Source organism: Aquarana catesbeiana, linkage group LG10, assembly GCF_042186555.1.
Source record: "Aquarana catesbeiana isolate 2022-GZ linkage group LG10, ASM4218655v1, whole genome shotgun sequence".
Lineage (NCBI taxonomy): Eukaryota > Metazoa > Chordata > Amphibia > Anura > Ranidae > Aquarana > Aquarana catesbeiana.
The window spans coordinates 235,830,930-235,855,126 of record NC_133333.1 but is presented as its reverse complement, the minus strand read 5'-3'; the positions used below and the strand labels follow the sequence as shown (position 1 = coordinate 235,855,126).

At 46.5% G+C, this 24,197-nt stretch overlaps 1 protein-coding gene and 1 long non-coding RNA gene across 2 annotated transcripts in view; one reads left to right on the top strand and one right to left on the bottom strand.

Moving 5' to 3' along the window:
* Positions 1-20,083, bottom strand: part of LOC141111300 (WD repeat-containing protein WRAP73-like) — a 110,738-nt gene extending 90,655 nt beyond the window's left edge. Inside the window, exons 1-2 of the mRNA XM_073603466.1 lie at positions 19,807-20,083; positions 10,439-10,586 (exon numbers count right to left, since the gene is read on the bottom strand). Coding sequence (XP_073459567.1) covers positions 10,439-10,462 — 24 coding nt within the window. The 5' untranslated portion in view covers positions 10,463-10,586; positions 19,807-20,083. The remainder of the gene's footprint in view (positions 1-10,438; positions 10,587-19,806) is intronic.
* A 40-nt stretch (positions 20,084-20,123) lies between these two features.
* Positions 20,124-24,197, top strand: part of LOC141111302 (uncharacterized) — a 48,687-nt gene continuing 44,613 nt past the window's right edge. The window contains exon 1 of the long non-coding RNA XR_012236410.1: positions 20,124-20,336. This is a non-coding gene — a long non-coding RNA (uncharacterized lncRNA). The remainder of the gene's footprint in view (positions 20,337-24,197) is intronic.

The window sequence follows — 24,197 nt, the reverse complement described above, 5'->3', positions numbered from 1 at the left end:
TGGAGGGCTGTATGTTTTTGAGGCGTGTGTTGGACCGGCTATGAGGGGAGGTTGAAGGCCGGTATGTTTTTGAGGAGTGTGTTGGTCTGGCTATGAGGGGAGGTTGAAGGCCGGTATGTTTTTGAGGCGTGTGTTGGACCAACAAACAAGACAATTGGCTGTTCCTAGAAGAAGACTCAACAAAAAGTTTGAGGAACCCTCCCAGGGACCAGGTACGGCTGTACCAACAGAGGTCCTTACACTGGTGGTGGCTGCCACTCCAGTAACTGGAGGGACTTCCCATCAACTCTCAATTTCCCTTTCTGTAGCTTCTGAATCACTATCAATATAGTTGGGCACGCAGGACAATTGGTTGTTCCTAGAAAAAGACTGAAAAAAAAGTCTGAGGAACCCTCCCAGGGACCAGGTATGGCTGTACCAACACAGGTTTCTACACTGGTGGCGGCTGCCACTCCAGTAATCGGAGGGTCCTCCCATCAGCCCTCTATTTCCCTTTCTGCAGCTTCTGCAGAAGCTTTAAGGTTAAGCTTTAAGGTTAATGAAAAATATCACATTCTAAAGGGAAAGGTAGAACAAGGGGGAGGGGGAGTATGGAAGAGGGAGAGATGGAGGAAAAGAAGGGGGGAGTTTGGGGGAAATAAAGGGGTGTGAGGGTTCCCCCCAACCCTCACAACCCATCTTTCCTCCAATCTCCCTTCCCCCCACTCCTTTCCTCCCTCTCTCTATGAGGGGAGGTTGGAGGCCGGTATGTTTTTGAGGCGTGTGTTGGAACGGCTATGAGGGGAGGTTGAAGGACGGTATGTTTTTGAGGCGTGTGTTGGACCAGCTATATGGGAAGGTTGAAGGCCGGTATGTTTTTGAGGCGAGTGTTGGACCAGCTATGAAGGAAGGTTGGAGCTCTTTTTGTCTTCAGAGGCGGGAGGAGTCTTTTCAGCTTTCTTTAGGCTTTCTCTGCTGGAGAAATGAGAACTCTTCCCACCAGTGAGGTCCTTCATGGAGAAGTCCAAGACTTTACTCACACATGGTGTATGGATTCATACCCCCCGTGTGAATGAGGCCTAAGGGTGAATGGAATATTTAGCTCCATTGTGTTGCTAATTTGGGGACCACTGTACCCCTCTTTATTGTTATTTGGGTGTATTTTATTATAGGAGTGTTACACATTGTAGATTAGGATAAGTTTGTATATGTTGTGGAGGTGTGCGTTATTCTATGGGTGCGTTTTGGAGTGATATATATATAGTAGTTTAGGATAAGTTTGGATTTCTTCTGGAGGCGCTTTAAGTGGACAGAACTTATTTACTCCGCTCAGTGGGGGTGGGCCTTAGAGAACAGAGGCCGCATATGGGCAGCACAGAGGCTTAGGGGTTAGCCTTGCAGCACTGGTGTCTTTGTTTCAGATTCTGACCAGGACACTATCTGCCTAGAGTTTGCATGTTCTCCCTGTGCTTGCGTGGGTTTCCTCCGGGTACTCCGGTTTCCTCCCACACTACAAAGACATGCTACCTTGCGTTGGTGGTGCAATGGTGAGCATAGCTGCCTTCCCAGCAGCTGACCCGGGTTCGAATCCCGGCCAACGCCATCTCCAATACTTGGAGTCCTCAGAGAGAAAAGCACTATAATAATAGGTCAATGCTGAGTATATATTAGCGGTGGAATAAAGAATGAAGCGAATGTGTGGTACAATTGAGGAAGAAAATGTTCCCCCAGAATCTATAGAAGGTGAAGCTGTACGATTGCTTTTACAGGCAGTGAGAGGGGATGGGGTCCTAGAGGTATTTGGGGTAAGGGAGATGGGCCCTTGAGGTGTTTGGGGTGTGGGCCCTCAAGGTGTTCGGGGTGAGGGGGACGGGCTCTCGGGGTGAGGGGGATGGGCCCTCAAGGCGTTAGGGGTGAGGAGAATGGGCCCTCAAGGTGTTCGGGGTGAGGGGAGTGAGCCCTCGGGGTGTTTGGGGTGAGGAGGGTGGGCCCTCGGGGTGTTTGGGGTGAGGAGGGTGGGCCCTTGGGGTGAGGAGGGTGGGCCCTCGGGGTGAGGAGGGTGGGCCCTCGGGGTGTTCGGGGTGAGGGACCTTGGGGTGCTGTGGATCGGGACAGTGGGCACCACGCTTGGCGGGGATGAGGGCGGCCCACGGTTTGCCGGGTTGAACGGTGTCATGTTCTCCTCTCACATGTTGCCCCGTCACCCCATCGATAGAAGAAGGTCAGACTTGTTCCTGTCACTTAGAGGTGTACTCACTTTTGTTGCCAGCGGTTTAGACATTAATGGCTGTGTGTTGAGTTATTTTGAGGGGACAGCAAATATACACTGTTATACAAGCTGTACACTCACTACTTTACATTGTAGCAAAGTGTCATTTCTTCAGTGTTGTCACATCACAAAAGATATAATAAAATATTTACAAAAATGTGAGGGGTGTACTCACTTCTGTGAGATACTGTACAGCACACTGCATCTGTTAGGGCTCATTTACACTAGTGGATGGGGTGCAGTAAAACATCCCCCCTATTGCTACTCCCTTTGGCTGCAGGGGCAATGGCCAGGTGTATACATATGTCACTGCCATGTTGCTTTGCAGGAATTATACCCCCTGTCGCTTTCATTTAAGTGAATGGGGTAGTTTTGCAACCGCCCCTCAACTATGTGCAATGAGTGCTGTTGTGGTGTGCTGGTCTGGGGGTAAAGCAGGCAGTGAAGAGGTAAGTAAATAGCAAGCTGGTCCAAACTAAATATTTAACCACTTGCGGACCACCCACCATACATAAAGTGCTCTGTGCCAGATTTCATACCTAGTACATGATCTGACGCTACCGGGTCTGGGGATTGCGTGCGCCGCCGGCAACCCAGCAGGTAGCGCAGACTCGATGTCTGCCCTCCCCTGCAGAATATACAGTACACAGGCAGAATGGCGATCTCCCTATATAAACAAAGCAGATCGCTGTTCTGTTAGAAGGGAAGGTATTGATCCTGTGTGTCTACAAAGCAAGAAAATAGATCAATGTCTTCCTCTAGTCAAAGCACCTCCCCCACAGTGAGAAAGCACAGGCTAGGAACAATTTAATCAATGTACATTTTAGGGGATTTTTTTTTTACCAAAGACACGAAGCAGAAAACATATTGGAATAAATTGATTTAGAAATTTGATGTTTTACATTTTTTTTATTGGATGTTTTATAGCAGAAAGTAAAAAGTATTGTTTTTTTTTCCCCTTCAAAATTATCAGTCTTTTTTTTTTGTTTGTTTATAGTGCAAAAAAATAAAAACTGCAGAGGTGATCAAATACCACCAAAAGAAATCTCTATTTGTGGGGAAAAAAGGACATTTTATTTGGGAACAGCGTCGCACGACCGCGCAATTGTCAGTTAAAATAATGCAGTGCCATATGGCAAAAAATGTCCTGGTCATGAAGGGGGGTAAATTTTCCGGAGGTCAAGTGGTTAAACTTCACTAAAACCCGGAGTTAGGCTTTAACAGAGCAAAAAAGGATAAATAGGAGAACTAGATTGTTAGTGGTTTGTATGCCCTTTTAGAATGGCTGATTTATGAAATGTTAATGAATTTCTCCTGCGGTAATGGGAGCCGGGTATGTGCCAACAGATGGAGCCCGGGATAATAATATAGACAGCGTTATTTCAGGCTCCGTCTCCCATCCTGCAGGGGGCACGTCACCCCTCCCCCACTATGCCAGCACTTGGCATACAGCAGGATTATCTATATTTATCTTGTACTCCATTCTTGTATATATTAAACTACATTACTGAAGCCCCAGCCCTAAAACGAAGGGGGGCCACATTTCCCTTTTTATCTAATAAAGGGTTTCTCAAGGGGGAGGAGCCGCTCTGGGTGGTCAATGTGGATGGTGAAGCAGCTTGAGACAAGTCACCCTGACCTTACCAAACATGAACAGATCGGTGAAATGGGCCATTTATTGATACCCAGGGGACATCAAAGACTAAGTTTAGTTACATTGTTTAACCACTTCAATACCGGGCACTTATACACCTTCCTGCCCAGACCAATTGTCAGCTGTCGCAGTTTGAATGACAATTGCGCGGTCATCCATCACTGTACCCAAACTAAATTTTTATCATTTTGTTCCCACAAATAGAGCTTTCTTTTGGTGGTATTTGATCACCTCTGCGGTTTTTATTTTTTTGCGAAACATTTTGAAAAAAATTAAAAAGTTTTGCTTTTTGTTTCTGTTAAAAATTTTTGTAAATAAGTAAGTTTTCTCTTTCACTGATGGGCACTGACAGGCACTGATAAGGCGCCTTATCAGTGCCTGTCAGTGAGCACAGTGAGATGATATTTACATTCCACAAGCAGTGTCCCTTGTACTGGTTGCTGCTGTATATGTTGAAGTCTTCCATCTTCTGCTCTCACCTCCCCCCTCGTGTCAGTAAATGTCCAGCAGTGTTGCAGGGGTTAATACAGCCACTGGACCGGTCATAAGCCCTCATCAAGAGTGCCGACTATGCTTGCCCTTCCCCACCTCCCCTCCTCCAATCATAGTTGCTGTACTATAGCTTCCATGAATGAAAAGCACTCTATGAATGGAAGGAAAGGATGAAGGAATGAAAGATCTACCTCCTCCATTCATAGAGCATTTTCATTGATGGAAGCTATGGTAGCACTTTTATGAATGGAGAAGGAGAGAAGGGTGGGCAGTCCTGAGGAGAGATTATGGCGGGTCCAGTGGCTGGAGAGCAGAGGATGGAAGATTTCCATAAAGACAGCAGACACCAGCACCAGGGACAATTCTCACTGAATGGAAGTACCGTCCCTTGTGCTGATTAAAAGAGAAGTAAAGGTTTTGGGTTCTTTCCATAATTATACTTACCTAGGTGGATGAAGCTTCGGCCCCCTGGTGCCTCTTCACTGAGAACTGAACGATCATACACCACCGATGGCTCAGTTCTCACAGTTCCCAGAGCAGAGAGCTGCTGACTGCCAATCATCAGCTCTCCACTCTGCTCCTCCTCACTCATTGGAGCGCTGAGCTGCGGTGGGGGCGGGGAGCGGACATCTCAGACTCTCAGCAACTCGGTGATAGGCTGAGACGGGTGTCAGTCCAGGCACCTGGTGGATCCAGACTTTAGTGTTGGGATGACGTGGTGCCTGGACTGATTCCTCTGACGTCACAGGAGTGCAAAATGAATTGCACTTCTGTGATCCATAAGAGAAGCCCAGCCAAACAAGCTCAGGCGGGTAAGCCTGGAGGGAGGCCACCCCTCCTTAAATGTACAGGGATGCACAGGACACCCAGCAGGGGCACAAGAAGAGCTGGGGTAAACGGGGGTACCTTGATGTGGCCACTGCGGCTTACACATACAATGCATCCGGAAAGTATTCACAGTGTTTTACTTTTTTCCACATTTTGTTATGTTGCAGCCTTATTCCAAAATGGATTAAATTCATAATTTTCCTCAAAACTCTACAAACAATCCCCCATAATGACAACGTGAAAGAAGTTTGTTTGAAATCTTTGCAAATGTATAAAAATAAAGAAGGAAAAAAATCCTGTGTACACAAGTATCACCGGCCCCTCCCGCGTACCCAAGTATCACCGGCCCCTCCCGCGTACCCAAGTATCACCGGCCCCTCCCGCGTACCCAAGTATCACCGGCCCCTCCCGCGTACCCAAGTATCACCGGCCCCTCCCGCGTACCCAAGTATCACTGGCCCCTCCCGCGTACCCAAGTATCACCGGCCCCTCCCGCGTACCCAAGTATCACCGGCCCCTCCCGCGTACCCAAGTATCACCGGCCCCTCCCGCGTACCCAAGTATCACCGGCCCCTCCCGCGTACCCAAGTATCACCGACCCCTCCCGCGTACCCAAGTATCACCGACCCCTCCCGCGTACCCAAGTATCACCGACCCCTCCCGCGTACCCAAGTATCACCGACCCCTCCCGCGTACCCAAGTATCACCGACCCCTCCCGCGTACACAAGTATCGCAGACTCCTCCCATGTACCACAGAACCCTCCCATGTACATAAGTATCACAGACCCCTCCTATGTACATAAGTATCACAGACTCCTCCCATGTACACAAGTATCACAGACCCCCCCCCTCATGTACATAAGTATCACAGACTCCTCCTATGTACATAAGTATCACAAAAAAAAACAAAAAAAAAAACAAAACAAATGAGACGTAAACTAGAACAAACAAATTTTTCGGCAGTGCACATGTCTACCAGGCTCCACCTATACCTAAAAGACCACTTTTGGATGCACTTGTCTTTTATTAGCATTGCAAAATGATTTTTTTGTACCGCATTGAGATGGGATATCTGTCAGCCCCAACCAGTTGTAATCATCATCAAGTAAAGCTTGACCTGAGAACCAGGGTGAACATATCTTTCCCTTTTGAAATAGGAAGAATTGGTATTGGCAGGCACAGATTTTCTACAAATTAGAGCCGGTTTATGTCTACTTTGTACAATTCTATGGAAAAAAAAAAAAAAAAAAATCACACAATATAAATAATATAACCCAACTGATTGCCATTTTAAAAAATTGCCACTAGGAGCTAAAGGTCCAGAGTTGATCAGCAGTGTGTGTGATTTTGCTGTTCTGCTATTGTGCAACTACAGCCCCTATCTATGAATGTGATGGGCATCATCATTGGTGGGCGCCGACTCCGAACTTCACTTTTCTGCTGAAGAATTTTCTTCATTCCACACTTCCGGGGATGTCCAATGCTGGATCTCCCACGGTTAGATGTGTCTTGCTGGGTGTAAAGATTCTGCCTGTAGCTCTTACAACAGAGCGAAGGTGAAAGCCAGTGCCTGCCGGAGAGGTCGCATCGATCTTTTATCGCAGGGCTCTTTTTTAAAGGGTCGCTTTAACCTTCTTCCCTCCCACATCCCTTTAAAAAGTTCTTAATCCTCGTGGGGCAGTAAAGATCAGTGGTCATGTGACCAGCTGTCAAAGTGATCACATGTTCGGGAGACGGGGCCGTCTGGGTACCCAACGTTAGTGGGAGTTGAGAGCTGTCATTGACCGCTCCTTCTCCGTGAACGCGCTCTCAACACAGAAGCTTTGGCCGCCCAGTGACGCATATGTGTAGTGTATGGGCATTAGGGCCCACCCCATATGTGTTACACAGGCAGCAACTAGACATGTGCAACTCGTTTCGTTCCGAATTAGTTTTTTTAACGAATCTCAACAAAATGTGTTCATTTGGAAATATCCGAATTAACGAAAACCCGTTCAATTTTTCCAAAATATTTGAAGATTCGCAAATTCGACTATTCGTAAATCCGAAAATCGTAAATCCAAAATTCTGAAATCCGAAAATTCGAAAATCTGAAACAATAACTAATAACTAAACTATTACTATAAAATTATAGGTATTGGAATTTCCTTTCAAATTTGGCTGTTTAAAATAACGAACATAACAAATAAGAATTGATCCGAAGCTACGAATTATCCGAAATAACAAATGCCGCATCTAAACAAATGGAATGCAACAAATTATTAATAATAATAAAAACTTTATTATCATTATTATGATTATTATTATTAATTTGTTCCGTTCCATTTGTTTAGATGCGGCATTCGTTATTTCGGATAATTCGTAACTTCGGATAAATTAGTTTTCGCTATGTTCACTAACAGCCAAATTTAAAAGGAAATTCCAATACCTAGAATTTAATAGTTATTATTAGTTATTCTTTCAACATTTTCCTTTCTTATTTTTGGATTTTCAAATTTTCGAATTTACAAACTGCGATCATAACGAATGACCTGAAAAACGAAAGAAAAAAAGAAAAGAAAAAAATTTTTTCAGCAGCGCACATGTCTAGCCACTTCCAGACCGTCGCATTCCGATATACGCCCTTATTTTGAGGACGGATATCGTTATATCGGATATCCTCCCGCTGCGCTCCGGTGACCTCCGACGCTTACCGGAGCCGTCAGGAGCGGCAGAGGCGATCAGATCCTTGCCGTGGCTGTACATGGAGATGAGTGAGGGGAAGATGGCCCCCAACCGTCTCCATGACACTGCAGGGCGGAAGCGACGTCAAAACGTCACTTCTGCCCATAGCTCTTAAAGGGCCATTTTTTTTAAATTACATTTTTTTTTTTTATTGCATTTAAGTGTAAATATGAGATGTGAGGTCTTTTTGACCCCAGATCTCATATTTAAGAGGTCCTGTCATGCTTTTTTTCTATTACAAGGGATGTTTACATTCCTTGCAATAGGAATAAAAGTGACACTTTTTTTTTTTAAAAACAGTGTAAAAATAAAATAAATAAGAAAAAAAAAAAATTTTTTAAACGCGCCCCGTCCCGCCGAGCTCGCGTGCAGAAGCGAACGCATACACGAGTAGCGCCCGCATATGAAAACGGTGTTCAAACCACACATGTGAGGTATCGCCGGGATCGGTAGAGGGAGAGCAATAATTTTAGCCCTAGACCTCCTCTGTAACTCAAAACGCCGCCTATGGAGATTTTTAAGTGTAAAAGTTTGTGGCCATTCCACGGGCGGGCGCAATTTTGAAGCGTGACATGTTGGGTACCAATTTACTCGGCGTAACCTTATCTTTCACAATATAAAAAATAACTGGGCTAACTTTACTGTTGTCTTATTTTTTAAAAAAGTGTATTTTTTTCCAAAAAAAGTGCGCTTGTAAGACCGCTGCGCAAATACGGTGTGACAGAAAGTATTTCAACGACCGCCATTTTATTCTCTAGGGCAGGGGTGTCAAACTCAATTTCATCGTGGGCCGCATCAGCATTATGATTGTCCTCAAAAGGGCCGGATGTATCTGTAAGATTAGATGTCCAGCGCATCCCTTCCCCTTACATTAGATGTCAAGAGCCACCCCGCCACCAGAAGTTGAGTCCCCTACTCTCCCTAACATCACAGTGCATCCCCTTATGCTGCTGCTGGGAAGAAGCTGGATGCATTGCTTCAAAGCAGAAAGTAGGGGTCTGGAGGAGGACGCGAGGAGGGCTGGAGCTCTCCTGCAGCTGCAGGTGAGGTGTGAGAGCCACATGAAATGGCCTTGAGGGCCAGATTCGGCCCACAGGCCTTGTGTTTGACACCTGTGCTCTAGGGCGTTAGGAAAAAAATGTATAATGTTTAGGGGGTTCTAAGTAATTTTCTAGCAAAAAAAAAAAAAAAAATAGTTTTCAACTTGCAAACAACACATCTTTAAAAAAAAAAAAAAAAAAAAAGAGGCTCAGTCCTTAAGTGGCTAGCAGCAAGAATTCTGGTATTCCTTTCTTGCATGTAAAAATCATAATTTTTTTGGTAGAAAATTACTCAGAACCCCCAAACATTATTATATATATATATATATATATACATATATATATACACACACACACACACACACTTAGCAGAGACACTAGGGAATAAAATGGTGGTCGTTGCAATTTTTTAATTTAAAAATTTTTTTCAAATGAGATTTTTTTGGGGGAAAAAATATAACACTTTCATGAATTAAAAAAAAAAATAAAAAAAAAAAACACAATATTTACCCCAATTATTTTGTATAATGTGAACAATGATGTTATGCCGAGTAGATAGATACCTAACATGTCATGCTTTAAAATTGAGCACACTAGTGGAATGGCGCCAAACAGTACTTAAAAATCTGCATAGGTGACGCTTTAAAGTTTTTTCACAGGTTACCAGTTTTGAGTTACAGAGGAGGTGTATTTCTAGCGCTACAAATATTTCTCTCGCTCCAACGATCGCAGCGATAGCTCACATGTGTGGATTTACATTACAAGGAATGTAAATATCCCTATATATCCTAATAGGATCTCTTTACAGAGAGATCTGACATCTATAAGTCCCCACATCTCTCCACTATGCTGGAAAGTCTGAGATCAAAAAAATATAGATTTTTCCAGCAAAAAAAAATTTCCAGTGTTTACATCTGCCAGAGCCGGAAGTGACGTCATGACCTCTGAAGGCTCTATGGTAAATATCCTACATTTTTGTGTTAGTAAAGTAGGGGGTGGCTGGAACCCCTGACGGGTTTTTATTGCTTACACTACAGAGAAGAACCCTTGCTTTCTTCTGTGGAAGCAGTGGTCTCTCTGCAGAAGTCAGACCATTAGCTCTTCAAACAGGAAATCTCACATTTTCCTCTGACTGAAGGGCTCCAGCATTTCCAGAGAGTATGCTGGCAGGAGACGGGCTTCACTACTCGGGCACAATGAAGACTTTGCACACCTTTAGTTCTGATGCACCTGGAATGTCTTTTAGCTGATTTAAACTAAGAGTTCAGTTAGGCTTTGACTATAACTTTGGAAATGTGGATTTCTACATCTTTGTTAGGTAGAAAATCATAGCTGTGGTTCCCGCATCGCACCAGTGTGATCCTAGCCTAAAGGAGGATCTTGTTTCTTCTCAGTACCAACCCCAGGCAGTAATTGTAAAAACAGTTGGAGAGACATCACCAATCACCTACCTGTACCATTCCCCTCTTGTACATGGCGGATGAACATGGAGTCTGAAGACCTCGCTACATGCTGGATCTGGTCCAGACAGATGTAGAGCAGTAGAATCTGCAGGGTGCTGACATCACGGATGACCAGTCTGTACTGCACACAGGAAGCCTGCGGAGGAGAACGATGAACTGATTATTTCATTACATCAGAACATACAGATCAACACCTGAATAGGAGGGTCAGGGCTGTCCACCTTTAAAACTGAACTGCAGGAATAAATCTATAGATCTATTTTTAAAATGTATATTGGGCCAGCCTATGATTATTCACTAGCACTTTAGATGTCGCATGGCTGTTAGTGCGCAATAAAGATTTAAGAAGAAGCAAATCATGTTGCCGGCATTTCTTCCGACTTTGATTATTCAAATGTCACGTCTGGAGGGCTGCAGGGGGACTTTCAAACTCCCGGTAATAGTCTGATCTACATACAGGAAGGGCTTTTCTGCTCCGGCGAGGCTGGCGTGACTTCCTGTCTTGTTCTCTGTGTTCTTTGCAATGAATACAAGGTGATCTCTAATTGGAGGAGATGGAGAGGAGGGGCCAATGACATCATAGGGGGGGGATAGCAGGAGATTTAATTATTCTATCACTTTTTGGAGTAAGGCTTTTAACTGATCTCAGAATCCCACCCGTGGTGGTCCCTATGGGGCTGCTGGTGAGTGGCAGAGTCAGGCACGGAAGGTGATTCAATAATGCATTTGCTGCACCTAATTCATGGAAACATTGCGACAGTGTCAGTGATAGGGGTAGGTTTAAATCATAGCACTTTCCCGACAAAGGTTACGACAAATTAATAAAAAAAATACTACCAGTTCTGAGCTAAGAAACACCAGGAAGCCATTAACTGGTTGCTACGACACCATCGGCCTCACAGCATCACTGGTTGCTAAGACACCATCGGCCTCACAGCATCACTGGTTGCTAGGACAGGGCCAGCTGCATAGGACCACAACCACCACACTGTGCAACCCACAAAAAATACACATTGTATTCTATAATTTCTCTTCTATAAAATTACATTTCTACAAAACTTCAACAAATTTATCCCAATTTGTTTTTGTTTTGTTTTTTTAAAGAGTGCCCTTTTTAAATTTGTGTATTTTTTTTTTTTTTGCAACGATGGAAAACATAATTAAACACAAAATGAAAAAAATTAAAATAAAGTAAAAATACTGGTAAGGAAAGGATAGAATTGGGGCTGATAAAAGTTTAAATTAATGGTTAGCATGACCACATCTTTTTTAAATGTAACCACTTCAATACTGGGCACTTTTACCCCCTCCCTGCCTAGGCCAATTTTCAGCTATCAGCGCCGTCACACATTGAATAACAATTGCGTGGTCATGCAACACTGTACCCATATGAAATTTTTTTTTTTTCTTCTCACAAATAGAACTTCCTTTTGGTGGTATTTAATCACCGCTAGATTTTTTTATATTTTGCTAAATAATAATAATAAAAAAAAAAAAAAGTTTTAGTTTGTCAAAAAATGTTGTAAATAAGTAATTTTTCTCCTTCACTGATGTGCGCTGATGAGGCGGCACTAATATCCCGCACTGATGGGCACAGATTGGTGTCACTGCTGAGGCTGCACTGATGATCAGTGCCCCGATTACCTGTACAGTCTCCCCCACAAGGAGATCCCGCTGATCAGTTCTCCTCTCTGTCAGTGTGAGGCGAGGAGAGCCGATTACTAGCATTTCCATGTTTACATGTGATCGGCAGTGATTGGACACAGCCAATCACATGGGTAAAGAGCCGCGTCATTGGGGGTTGCGCCATGTCATGGCGTGTTCATGGGGCGATCGCCGTGCTGCGCGCTCCCACTGGTGCGCTGGAGCAACAGATATTATGTCGTGCAAGAACGAGAGGGGAGCCCACCGTCATTTTACTATATGGCAGGCGAGAGGTGGTTAAAGTGTTTGTAATGAAAAAAAAACAAACAAAAAAACACTGAATAATGGTAAAATAATTGAGATAAATACACAGGAAAATAAGGGAAGAAAAAAGGGAGACAATAAGGGCCGATTAGGGCAAACTAAAAGTTACCTCAAGAGATCAAGGCACCCACATTGCAAATTGAAAAGAAGAACTGGAGCGGGGGGGGGGGGGATTTTAATGGTGCCACAGGTATACACCAAAATATATTTTTCAATTAAAAAATGATTATTAGTATCCAAATGTTAAAACCAGTAAACAGTGTTGACTCTCAAGAATAAAGAAAATACAAAAAAATATGCCTTTAAGACATATGGGCGGAGCTGACGTTATGACGTCGCTTCCGCTGTCCTATGGTATGGAGATGGGTGGGCGCCATCTTAGCCTCACTCGTCTCCATACCGAGGAACTGACAGGTCCCGATCTCCTCCGCCGCTACCGGCGGCTCCGGTAAGCAGCAGAGGACGCGGGAGAGTGGCGGGAGGGGGGTGGCACCTCTTCTGCCGTTGATAACTGTGATCTCGCGGCGAATCCGCCGCGGAGACCACCATTATTGGAAACACGACTGGCTCCTGTAAAGATGGATTCCTCGGTTGTGGCAGCAGCTTCTGCCGTTACCTAGAGATCCATCTTCAAAGTGCCGACGTATATGTACAGGAGCCGGTCGGTAAGTGGTTAAAATGAACACATTTTATTTAATTTGTTTTATTATTTTTAATTTTGCACATTTTTAATATAAAAACAAAATACCCCAAAAATATAATCTGGAAAAATAGAGAGAAAAACAAGTAAACAGAAAAATATCCTCTACGTTCGAAAAAGGCGTTAAAGTGATTGTAAAGGATCTTTTTTTTTTTAAATAACAAACATATCATACTTACCTCCACTGTGCAGCTCGTTTTGCACAGAGTGGCCCCAATCCACCTGTTCTCCTGCTCCTCCTCGCATCAGATAAACCCTTAGGAGAAGCGATCTCCCGAGGGGGTCACCTTGCGGGCGCGCTCCCGAGTCCAGCACTTGCGTCCATAGACACGAATGCCGGACTCGGCCACGCCCCCCGGGCACCCACATCATTGGATTTTATTCACAGCAGTGGGAGCCAATGGCTGCGCTGCTATCAATCTATCCAATCAAGAGCCGGGACCCCCGTGGAGAGAAAGACAGTGCGCCCAGGCCGAAGAGATGAAGGGGCTCAGGTATATAAAACGGGGGGGGGGGGCTGGGGGGGGGCCGGTCACTGCCAGGTGTTTTTTCACCTTAATGTATAGGATGCATTAAGGTAAAAAAACACGAGGGTTTACAACCCCCTTTAATTATGGCTCATTAGAATTAACAAAAGATAATAAAGGGTTAAAACGGAAGACTTTTCATTTATTTTTTTATTAGAAAAAATAATGGTAAAAAAAAAAAACAAAACAGAAAAATAATAGCTGAGTGGAGAAAGATAATTAGGACTGATTAGCAACACATAACACCTAACAAATTAGATAACATTAAATAGGAATACATCCAGGGAGTGAAGGGTTGGAAAGAAACTCATGGTTGCAGTAGCAGTCATAAAAGCTTGTATTTGGTCCTATAAATGTTTAAAAAAAAAAAAAACATATATAATATTTGGGGGTTCTGAGTAATTTTCTACCAAAAAAAAACATGTAGGAGAGAATTGCCAGAATTGGCCCGGATGGGAAGTGGTTAAAGAAGAAGTAAACTTTCCTCTATAACTTTTACCTATAGATAAGACTATAATAAGTCTTACCTATAGGTAGTGTAAATATCTCCTAACTGAGCACCGTGATTTAACTGATCATCATATCCTTAACAAAGATGTTAAAACTACCCCAGAGATAGTATTTCGAAGAGCCACCTCCCTCAAGGACCGCTTAACCAGTAGTCATTATAATATCACTACAGGCCTTCCACCTGGTCCACCTGGCACTTCCCGATTTGCTCAATGCCCATGGTGTCCCTGGATACTTGAGCTTATAAATGACCCAACGGTGAACTCTGACGTGTCTGCACTGGGGGGAGCAGATCAGGGCTCTGACGTGGCTTCACTGGGGGGGCAGATCAGGGCTCTGACGTGGCTGCACTGGGGGGGGCAGATCAGGGCTCTGACGTGTCTGCACTGGGGGGGGGGGGGGGGCAGATCAGGGCTCTGACGTGGCTGCACTGGGGGGAAGATCAGGGCTCTGACGTGGCTGCACTGGGGGGAAGATCAGGGCTCTGACGTGGCTGCACTGGGGGGAAGATCAGGGCTCTGACGTGGCTGCACTGGGGGGAAGATCAGGGCTCTGACGTGGCTGCACTGGGGGGAAGATCAGGGCTCTGACGTGGCTGCACTGGGGGGAAGATCAGGGCTCTGACGTGGCTGCACTGGGGGGAAGATCAGGGCTCTGACGTGGCTGCACTGGGGGGAAGATCAGGGCTCTGACGTGGATGCACTGGGGGGAAGATCAGGGCTCTGACGTGGCTGCACTGGGGGGACGATCAGGGCTCTGACGTGGCTGCACTGGGGGGACGATCAGGGCTCTGACGTGGCTGCACTGGGGGGACGATCAGGGCTCTGACGTGGCTGCACTGGGGGGACGATCAGGGCTCTGACGTGGCTGCACTGGGGGGAAGATCAGGGCTCTGACGTGGCTGCACTGGGGGGAAGATCAGGGCTCTGACGTGGCTGCACTGGGGGGAAGATCAGGGCTCTGACGTGGCTGCACTGGGGGGAAGATCAGGGCTCTGACGTGGCTGCACTGGGGGGAAGATCAGGGCTCTGACGTGGCTGCACTGGGGGGAAGATCAGGGCTCTGACGTGGCTGCACTGGGGGGAAGATCAGGGCTCTGACGTGGCTGCACTGGGGGGAAGATCAGGGCTCTGACGTGGCTGCACTGGGGGGAAGATCAGGGCTCTGACGTGGCTGCACTGGGGGGAAGATCAGGGCTCTGACGTGGCTGCACTGGGGAGATCAGGGCTCTGACGTGGCTGCACTGGTGGGAAGATCAGGGCTCTGACGTGGCTGCACTGGGGGGAAGATCAGGGCTCTGACGTGGCTGCACTGGGGGGAAGATCAGGGCTCTGACGTGGCTGCACTGGGGGGGGCAGATCGGGGCTCTGACGTGGCTGCACTGGGGGGGGGCAGATCGGGGCTCTGACGTGGCTGCACTGGGGGGGGCAGATCGGGGCTCTGATGTGGCTGCACTGGGGTGGATGACTGTGAAAGATCACATTGTATGTAAGCACTTACTGATCCCACACAGATCGGATCTCCTCTCACACACGTGGTCTTCTGTATGAGGTAAGGACCTTTTATTCACACTGTGATGGTTCTGATTGGACACAGCTGATTACATGGTAAAGGGTCACTGTGATGGTTCCTTTACCCTGATCTGTTATCCGCTGTGGACAAGGGGGGCGGACACGTGGGAAGATGTCCAGGGACGCCCCCGCAGAACTAGAGAACCCCCCTGAGGATGAATATGTATATACGATGGGTGGAAAGTGGTAGAACAACATTTTAATGGTTCTAAAAATGTTCCACAATGAGTTGGTTTATCGGTGACTCTTGTTTCAGCTTTATTTACTACTACATGAATTTTATGACACATTATGGAATTTTTATTAATAAATTATAGGGCTGGGAGATTCTTAAAAAAAAAAATATCTTCGATTCTCTTAAAAAAAACTCGATTCACGATTCGAATCGAGCTTTTTTTTTTGGAAACCGCGCCAGTCCTGAGGTCCTGCGGGAATGAACTTTTAGGAGAGGCCGCGGCTTCGGCCTAGTCCGCGGCATCCGGCCTCGCGGACTAGGCCGAAGCCGCGGCCTCACCTAAAAACTCCTTGCCCGCAGCTCTTCAGGCCCCGCGCGGTGTCAGCGCCGGTCTGGAGGCGCTGAGGGCATGAGTTTTTAGGCGAGGCCGCGGCGTCCGGTCGTAGCCGCGGACTAGGCCGAAGCCGCGGCCTCGCCTAAAAACTCATGCCCGCAGCGCCTCGGCACCGGCGCAGTGAAAAAAAATAAAAAAATCTAAAAAAATCGATTTGCTTAAATTTTGAATCGATTTGACCTCTCAACTCGATTCAAGATTTCAATCGATTTTTTTCCCAGCCCTAATAAATTAATGATTTATTTTGTTTATCTATAACATTTTGCACATGATATGAGGTTTATAATGAATTATACAATTGCTGAATATGCAGTTTAACCACTTCAGTACCGGGCATTTTCACCCCCTTCCTGCCCAAGCCAATTTTCAGCGCTGTTGCACTTTGAAAAACAATTGCGCGGTCATACAACACTACACATATGACATTTTTATTATTTTTTTTCCCCACTAATAGAGCTTTCTTTTGGTGGTATTTGATCGCCTCTGAGGTTTATATTTCTTGCTCTATAAATAAAAAAATAGTGACAAGTTTGAAATATTTTTTACTTTTTGCTATAATAAATATCCAAATTTTTTTTTTTCTTTTTTTTTTTTTTAACAAATTTTTTCCTCAGCTTAGGCCGATACGTATTCTTCTACATATTTTTGGTAAAAAAAAATCGCAATAAGCGTATGTTTATTGGTTTGCGCAAAAGTTATAGTGTCTACAAAATAATGGGATAGATTTATAGCATTTTTATTTATTTATTTTTTTTTTTACTAGTAATGGCGGCGATCTTTATCGTGACTGCGATACTGCGGCAGACACATCGCACACTTTTGACACATTTTTGGGACTATTGTCATTTATACAGCGATCTGTGCTATAAAAATGCATTGATTGCTGTATAAATGTGACTGGCAAAGAAGGGGGTTAACCAGGAGGGGACGCTGTAGGGGTTAATCATGTTGCTAGGGAGTGATTCTAACTGTGGGGGGGAGGGGACTCACAAGGGGAGGAGACCGATCGGTGTTCCTCTGTACAAGGAACACACCATGGGTCTCCTCCCATCTGACAGGACGTGGATCTGTGTGTTTACACACGCAGATCCACGGTCCTGCTCGGTTACCGGGCAACCGCGGCCGCCGGGCACATGCACCAGGACCCGAGTGACGTGGCGCATGCTCCCTAGGGGACCAGGATAACAGCTGCACCGTCCCGCCGTCATATGACGGTGGGCGGGCAGCAAGTGGTTAAGGTCCCTTTCTCACTTGTATGATCTGAAAGTCACACGACTTGAAGCAATGCCTGTGTAATCCTGAGGTCTACGGACCTCAATTCGGACCCAAGTAGTGCAGGGACTACACTGAAGTCGCACAGATATGAACGGTACTCACTGGAAATCATGGGGTACGACGTGTCATGTGACCTTACAGTCCCAAATTGCAGGACGCACAACTGTGAAAGGGGCCTTAAGTGTTCGTAAACCTTCAGTTTTTGATTTTTATAAAAATAAAAAACATGTTATAATTACCTGCGCTGTGTAGTGGTTTTGCACAGAACAGCCCTGATCCTCCTCTTCTGGGGTCCCCCGCTGGCGCTGCTGGCTCCTCTTCTTCATCGGGTGCCCCCTATGCAAAGCCACTTCACCTGTGTCTATGGACACGGCACCCCCCCCCGCACTCTGATGACGTATACGGGGTGCGCCTCCTCCACCTGACACAGTGGGACGCGGCACACCCAACCCCCCCCCCCCCCCCCCCCCCCCCCCACAGGATCACAAAAAAAAAAAAAATTATTATTATATTAATATATATATATATATATATGTGTATTTATTTTTTTAATAAATAAATGAAATAAATAATTCCATAAATACATCCACAAACCAATCAATGTACACTTATTGCGATATTTTTTTTTTTTTTTTTTTTTTACCAAAAAATATGTAGAATACATATTTGCCTAAATTGATGAAGAAATTTGATTTTTTTTTTTTTTCATTTTTTTATTGGATATGTTTTATAGCAGAAAGTAAAAAAAAAAAGTTTTCTTCAAAATTTTCACTTTTTTTTTATTTTTAGCGCAAAAAAAAAAAAAGAAAAAAAAAAAAAAAACGCAGAGGTCATCAAATACCACCAAAAAGAAAGCTCTATTTGTTGGAATAAAAAGGAAATACATTTTATTTGTGTACAGTGTCGCACGACCGCGCAATTGTCTCGTTAAAGTAACGCAGTGCCCTATCGCAAAAAAATGGCCTGGTCACAAAGGGGGGTAAATCTTCTGGAGGTAAAGTGGTTAATGCCGATTTACCAACTTTTTTTTTTTGTATAAATTCTCCTTTAACCACTTGCCGACCGGCTCCTGTACATAGACGTCGGCAGTTTGAAGATGGATACCTCGGTAACGGCAGCAGCTGCTGCCACAACCGAGGAGTCCATCTTTAAAGCCGGCGGTCCTGTTTACGATAATGGTGGTCTCTGCGGCGGATTCGCCACGAGATCACAGTTTTTGGCGGCGGGAGGGGGGGCGCCCCCCCCTCCGCTCTCCAGCGCCCTCCGTCGCTTAACGGAGCCGTTGGCAGCGGCGGAGGTGATCGGGACCTGTCCGTGGCTGGGTATGGAGACGAGTGAGGGGAAGATGGCCCCCACCCGTCTCCATACCATAGGAGGGCGGAAGCGACGTCATAACGTCACATCCGCCCATAAGTCTTAAAGGCACATTTTTCTGTTATTTTTTCAAGTGACAATTTTTTTTTTATTGCATTTTAGTGTAAATATGAGATGTGAGGTCTTTTTGACCCCAGATCTCATATTTAAGAGGTCCTGTCATGCTTCTTTTCTATTACATGGGATGTTTACATTCCTTGTAATAAGAATAAAAGTGACACCTTTTTTTTTTTTTTTTTTTAAAGTGAATAATTAAAAAATGTTTAAATCGCCCCGTCCCGCCGAACTCGCGTGCAGAAGTGAACGCATAAGTGAGTAGCGCCCGCATATGAAAACGCTGTTCAAACCACACGTGAGGTATTGCCGCGATCGGTAGAGTGAGATATATAATTCTAGTCCTAGACCTCCTCTGTAACGCAAAACATGCAACCTGTAGAATTTTTTTAAAACGTCGCCTATGGAGATTTTTAAGGGTAAAAGTTTGACGCCATTCCACAAGCGGGCGCAATTTTGAAGCGTGACATGTTGGGTATCAATTTACTCGGGGTAACGTTATCTTTCACAATATTAAAAAAAAAAAAAAAAAAGGGTTAACTTTACTGTTGTCTTATTTTTTTTTTTTAATTCAAAAAAGTGAATTTTTTCCAAAAAAAGTGCCCTTGTAAGACCGCTGCGCAAATACGGTGTGACAGAAAGTATTGCAACGACCGCCATTTTATTCTCTAGGGTGTTAGAAAAAAAATTGTATAATGTTTGGGGGTTCTAAGTAATTTTCTAGCAAAAAAAAAAAAAATTGTTTTTAACTTGTAAAGACTGCGTGTGAAAAAGAGACTCGGTCTTTAAGTGGTTAAGTCCTACACACGTTTCTCTCGGCAGTGGACTGTCCGGGTTCCCTCATCGGTCATACAGGCAAAGTCGCCCGCCATCCCGGACACAGAACGTTTCTTCGCTCCTGAGGTAATTGCGTAGTCTGTTAAACGCACAACACCGAACTCTGCGCACTCTGATGACGTACACGGTGTGCGCCTCCTCCACCTGAAACCCCTTACATTAACCAGACGAGGAATGTGTCCCCGAAATAGGCGCCTCTCCCGCCATCTTCCCGAAGACCCCCAGCTAAAGAAAAGAGTCTATGTCCCAGAGAAAATGGCGGCCAGACTGCACCCCGGCGGTTGTTGTGCACTCCTCGCTCTAGTGTTTTCTGTGCTGAGGCGCTGTGCAGTCACATGGAGCTGGAGGAGTCATTGTTTTGACAGAACGCCGTGCTGTGGCACCAGATTGGCTCCGCCCCCGCACCGATTCCTGATCTCACAAACAGCCGAGCCCGAGGAGAACGGCGAGTAACCCTATTCTCGGCACAACACCGGACAGCAGGGAGACGGACACGGGCAGGTGGCGGGAATGATTACACGGCGCGGGGCGGGGCTCTGTGTTTTCTCTAATGACGGGGGAGGGGAGGATATTATGCAGAGTGACCCTCTCCGTACAGCTACCGGGGAGAGCTACACCCCCCACACGGACCCCTCCATGGCCGGACACCCCCCCCCCCCCCCTCTATTATACAGGTGTCATTGGGGGGCGGAGCCTGTCACAGGATTTGGCGGTAGTTTTTCAAACGCAATTCGTTTTTTATTTTTGGAAAATGCACTTTAACCCCTTCCCACCCCTCTATATCCAAATGACGGCGACAGTGAGGGCTTCTAATACCGAGAGAGAGAGAGAGGGGGCGTCTATGGACATCCACCGTCACCCGCACCGCCCACAAGGAGAGTTCTGGTGATCGCTGAGATCGGGGTAAAGAGCCAATCACGTCGCCCCATCAGTGTCACCCGACAGTGTCGCCCCCATCAGTGCCCAGTGCTGCCCCAACAGTTCCGCCCCATCAGTGCCGCCTCATCATGTTTGCACCAACACTGTCAGCTCATCAGTTCCGCCCCATCATGGTCACCCCAACAGTGTCATCTCATCAGTGTCGCCCCAACAGTGCTGCCCGACAGTGTCACCCCCATCAGTTCCCAGTGCTGCCCCATCATGTTTGCCCCAACAGTGTCAGCTCATCAGTGCCGCCCCAACAGTGTCACCCCATCCGTGCCACCTCATCCGTGCCGCCCCATCATATTCGCACCAACACTGTCAGCTCATCAGTGCCCCCCCATCAGTGTCCAGTGCCGCCCTATCAGTGTCACCCCATCAGTTCCGCCCCATCATGGTCACCCCAACAGTGTCACCTCATCAGTGTCGCCCCAACAGTGCTGCCCGACAGTGTCGCCCCCATCAGTGCCCAGTGCTGCCCCAACAGTTCCGCCCCATCATGGTCGCCCCAACAGTGTCACCTCATCAGTGCCCCACCATCCGTGTCGCCCCATCAGCGCCCAGTGCTGCCCCATCATGTTTGCCCCAACAGTGTCACCTCATCAGTGCCCCACCATCCGTGTCGCCCCATCAGCGCCCAGTGCTTCCCCATCATGTTTGCCCCAACAGTGTCAGCTCATCAGTGCCGCCCCTTCAGTGCCCAGTGCCGCCCCAACAGTGTCACCCCATCAGTGCCACCTCATCAGTGCCGCCCCATCATATTCGCGCCAACACTGTCAGCTCATCCGTGCCCAGTGCCGCCCCATCAGTGTCACCCCATCAGTTCCGCCCCATCAGTGCCGCCCCATCAGTGTCGCCCCATCAGTGCCCAGTGCCTCCATAACAGTGTCGCCCCATCAGTGCTATTAAAGACCTTTACGGGTTACAAGTTTAGCGTTACACCCCAGCAGGTCTGGTGATAGTAGTTTTGCTCTCACTATAACATTTGATATCTGATGATATCTCACATGCGATCACCACTTACTAATGCAGGCGCTTAAGGCCGGGTTCACACTGGTGTGATTCCAGACATCGCATGTGATTCGCAGCGCACTTCTGTTCACATCACATGTGATGTCTGTGTGGTGCGATTTCAGACATACAGATAGTATGGTTGATATCGCACCGCATTCGGTCCAAACACGCACAGCACCCTTTTTTCTGTTCGGACGAGAATCGGATCGCATGGGTGTTGACACCTATGCGATCCGATTCATGTCTGAACTGTCAGTTCGCAGTGCGATACGCGGGCTGCACTGGGGGTGTCGTTAGTGTATTGACACTCCCCAGCAGTTCGCATATGGCAGCGTGAACTTCCATGCGAGTCGGTGCGATGCGGGAACCCGCAGTGGATTCACAGTGTTGTCGCACCGCACAAGTGTGAACCGGGCCTTAAACTATGGATTTTTTTTATTTCTACACTCTCCCTTTTCATTTTTTTTATCACTTTTATTGTTATCAGAAGGAATGTAAACATCCCCTGTGACAGTAATAGGCAGTGACAGGAACTCTTTACTGAGAGATCTCTCCTCTGCTGTTCACCCCTCCCGCCAATTGTAAAAGCAATCTAGCAGCTAATTAGCCGCTGGAATCGCTTCTACCGAATAGAAAATCGGCAGGTGAAAAAATAAATGCCGGGTTGATCCCTGTAGCTGCAGACATCAGCCCAGTCTAATGCCCCGTACACACGGTCGGATTTTCCGACGGAAAATGTGTAATAGGACCTTGTTGTCGGAAATTCCGACCGTGTGTAGGCTCCATCACACATTTTCCATCGGATTTTCCGACACACAAAGTTTGAGAGCAGGCTATAAAATTTCCCGACAACAAAATCCGTTGTCGGAAATTCCGATCGTGTGTACACAAATCCGACGCACAAAGTGCCACGCATGCTCAGAATAAATAAAGAGATGAAAGCTATTGGCCACTGCCCCGTTTATAGTCCCGACGTACGTGTTTTATGTCACCGCGTTTAGAACGATCGGATTTTCCGACAACTTTGTGTGACCGTGTGTATGCAAGACAAGTTTGAGCCAACATCCGTCGGAAAAAATCCTAGGAATTTGTTGTCGGAATGTCCGATCAATGTCCGACCGTGTGTACGGGGCATAAGTGCAGAACGCATGCAGAAAAACTGATGTCTCTGCGCATGGTGCAAATGAGGTTTTGAGAAGAATAAAACGATAGATACGTACCTCGTCTCTGACATCCAGGTCCCTTGCAGGTGCTGGCATCCTTACCCTGGATTCATCCGGGTGCTGATTGGTTGGTGAGGGATGGCGTTAGTCCTCCGGGTACACTGGTACTGTGCTGGAAATGTACAGTGAGCTACACATGCATAGCTCCGTGTATATTGTAGAGAGCTTTATTTTATTGTAATAGAGACATTGAATCTCACTTCTGTGTATAGCCTGGCACCCCCCCCCCCCTCCACACACACACTCCGGTTCAATCTCCAGGCGGCACAGTTTGGCCCTGCTGGTCTGGCAAAACATCTCTGCCCTACTCTCTCTATACTGGGTCCTGCATTCAGTGTCTTCAGCGGCTCCCTATTTGATGCCTAACTATTTCAGCCTAGCAGTGGTCCCATCGATCACTCTCCGTCTAAATCAGGGGTCTCCAAACTGCGGCCCGAGGGCCAGATGTGACACTTTGCTAGCCTTTATCCAGCCCTTGGGGCAATATTCCTCCCAATGACACCAACAAGGGGGCACTATATCCTCCACTGATACCAATGATGGGGCACTATTCCTCCTACTAATAGGGGCACTACTCCTTTTCTCCTCCTCCTACTGACTACCAACCCTGAGGCCGTATTTATTCCCATTTATTAAAGTAATAATGAAAATTATGGATCACTATTCCTCCTGGTAACACCAATGATGGGGCACTATTCCTCCCACTGACACCAACAAGGGGGCACTATATCCTCCACTGATACCAATGATGGGATACTATTCCTCCTACTGATAGGGGCTCTACTCCTCTACTCCTCCTCCTACTGATAGGGGCACTACTCCTCTACTCCTCCTCCTACTGACAGGGGCACTACTCCTCTACTCCTCCTCCTACTGACAGGGGCACTACTCCTCTACTCCTCCTCCTACTGACAGGGGCACTACTCCTCTACTCCTCCTCCTACTGACAGGGGCACTACTCCTCTACTCCTCCTCCTACTGACAGGGGCACTACTCCTCTACTCCTCCTCCTACTGATAGGGGCACTACTCCTCTACTCCTCCTCCTTCTGACAGGGGCACTACTCCTCTACTCCTCCTCCTTCTGACAGGGGCACTACTCCTCTACTCCTCCTCCTTCTGACAGGGGCACTACTCCTCTACTCCTCCTCCTACTGATAGGGGCACTACTCCTCTACTCCTCCTCCTACTGACAGGGGCACTGC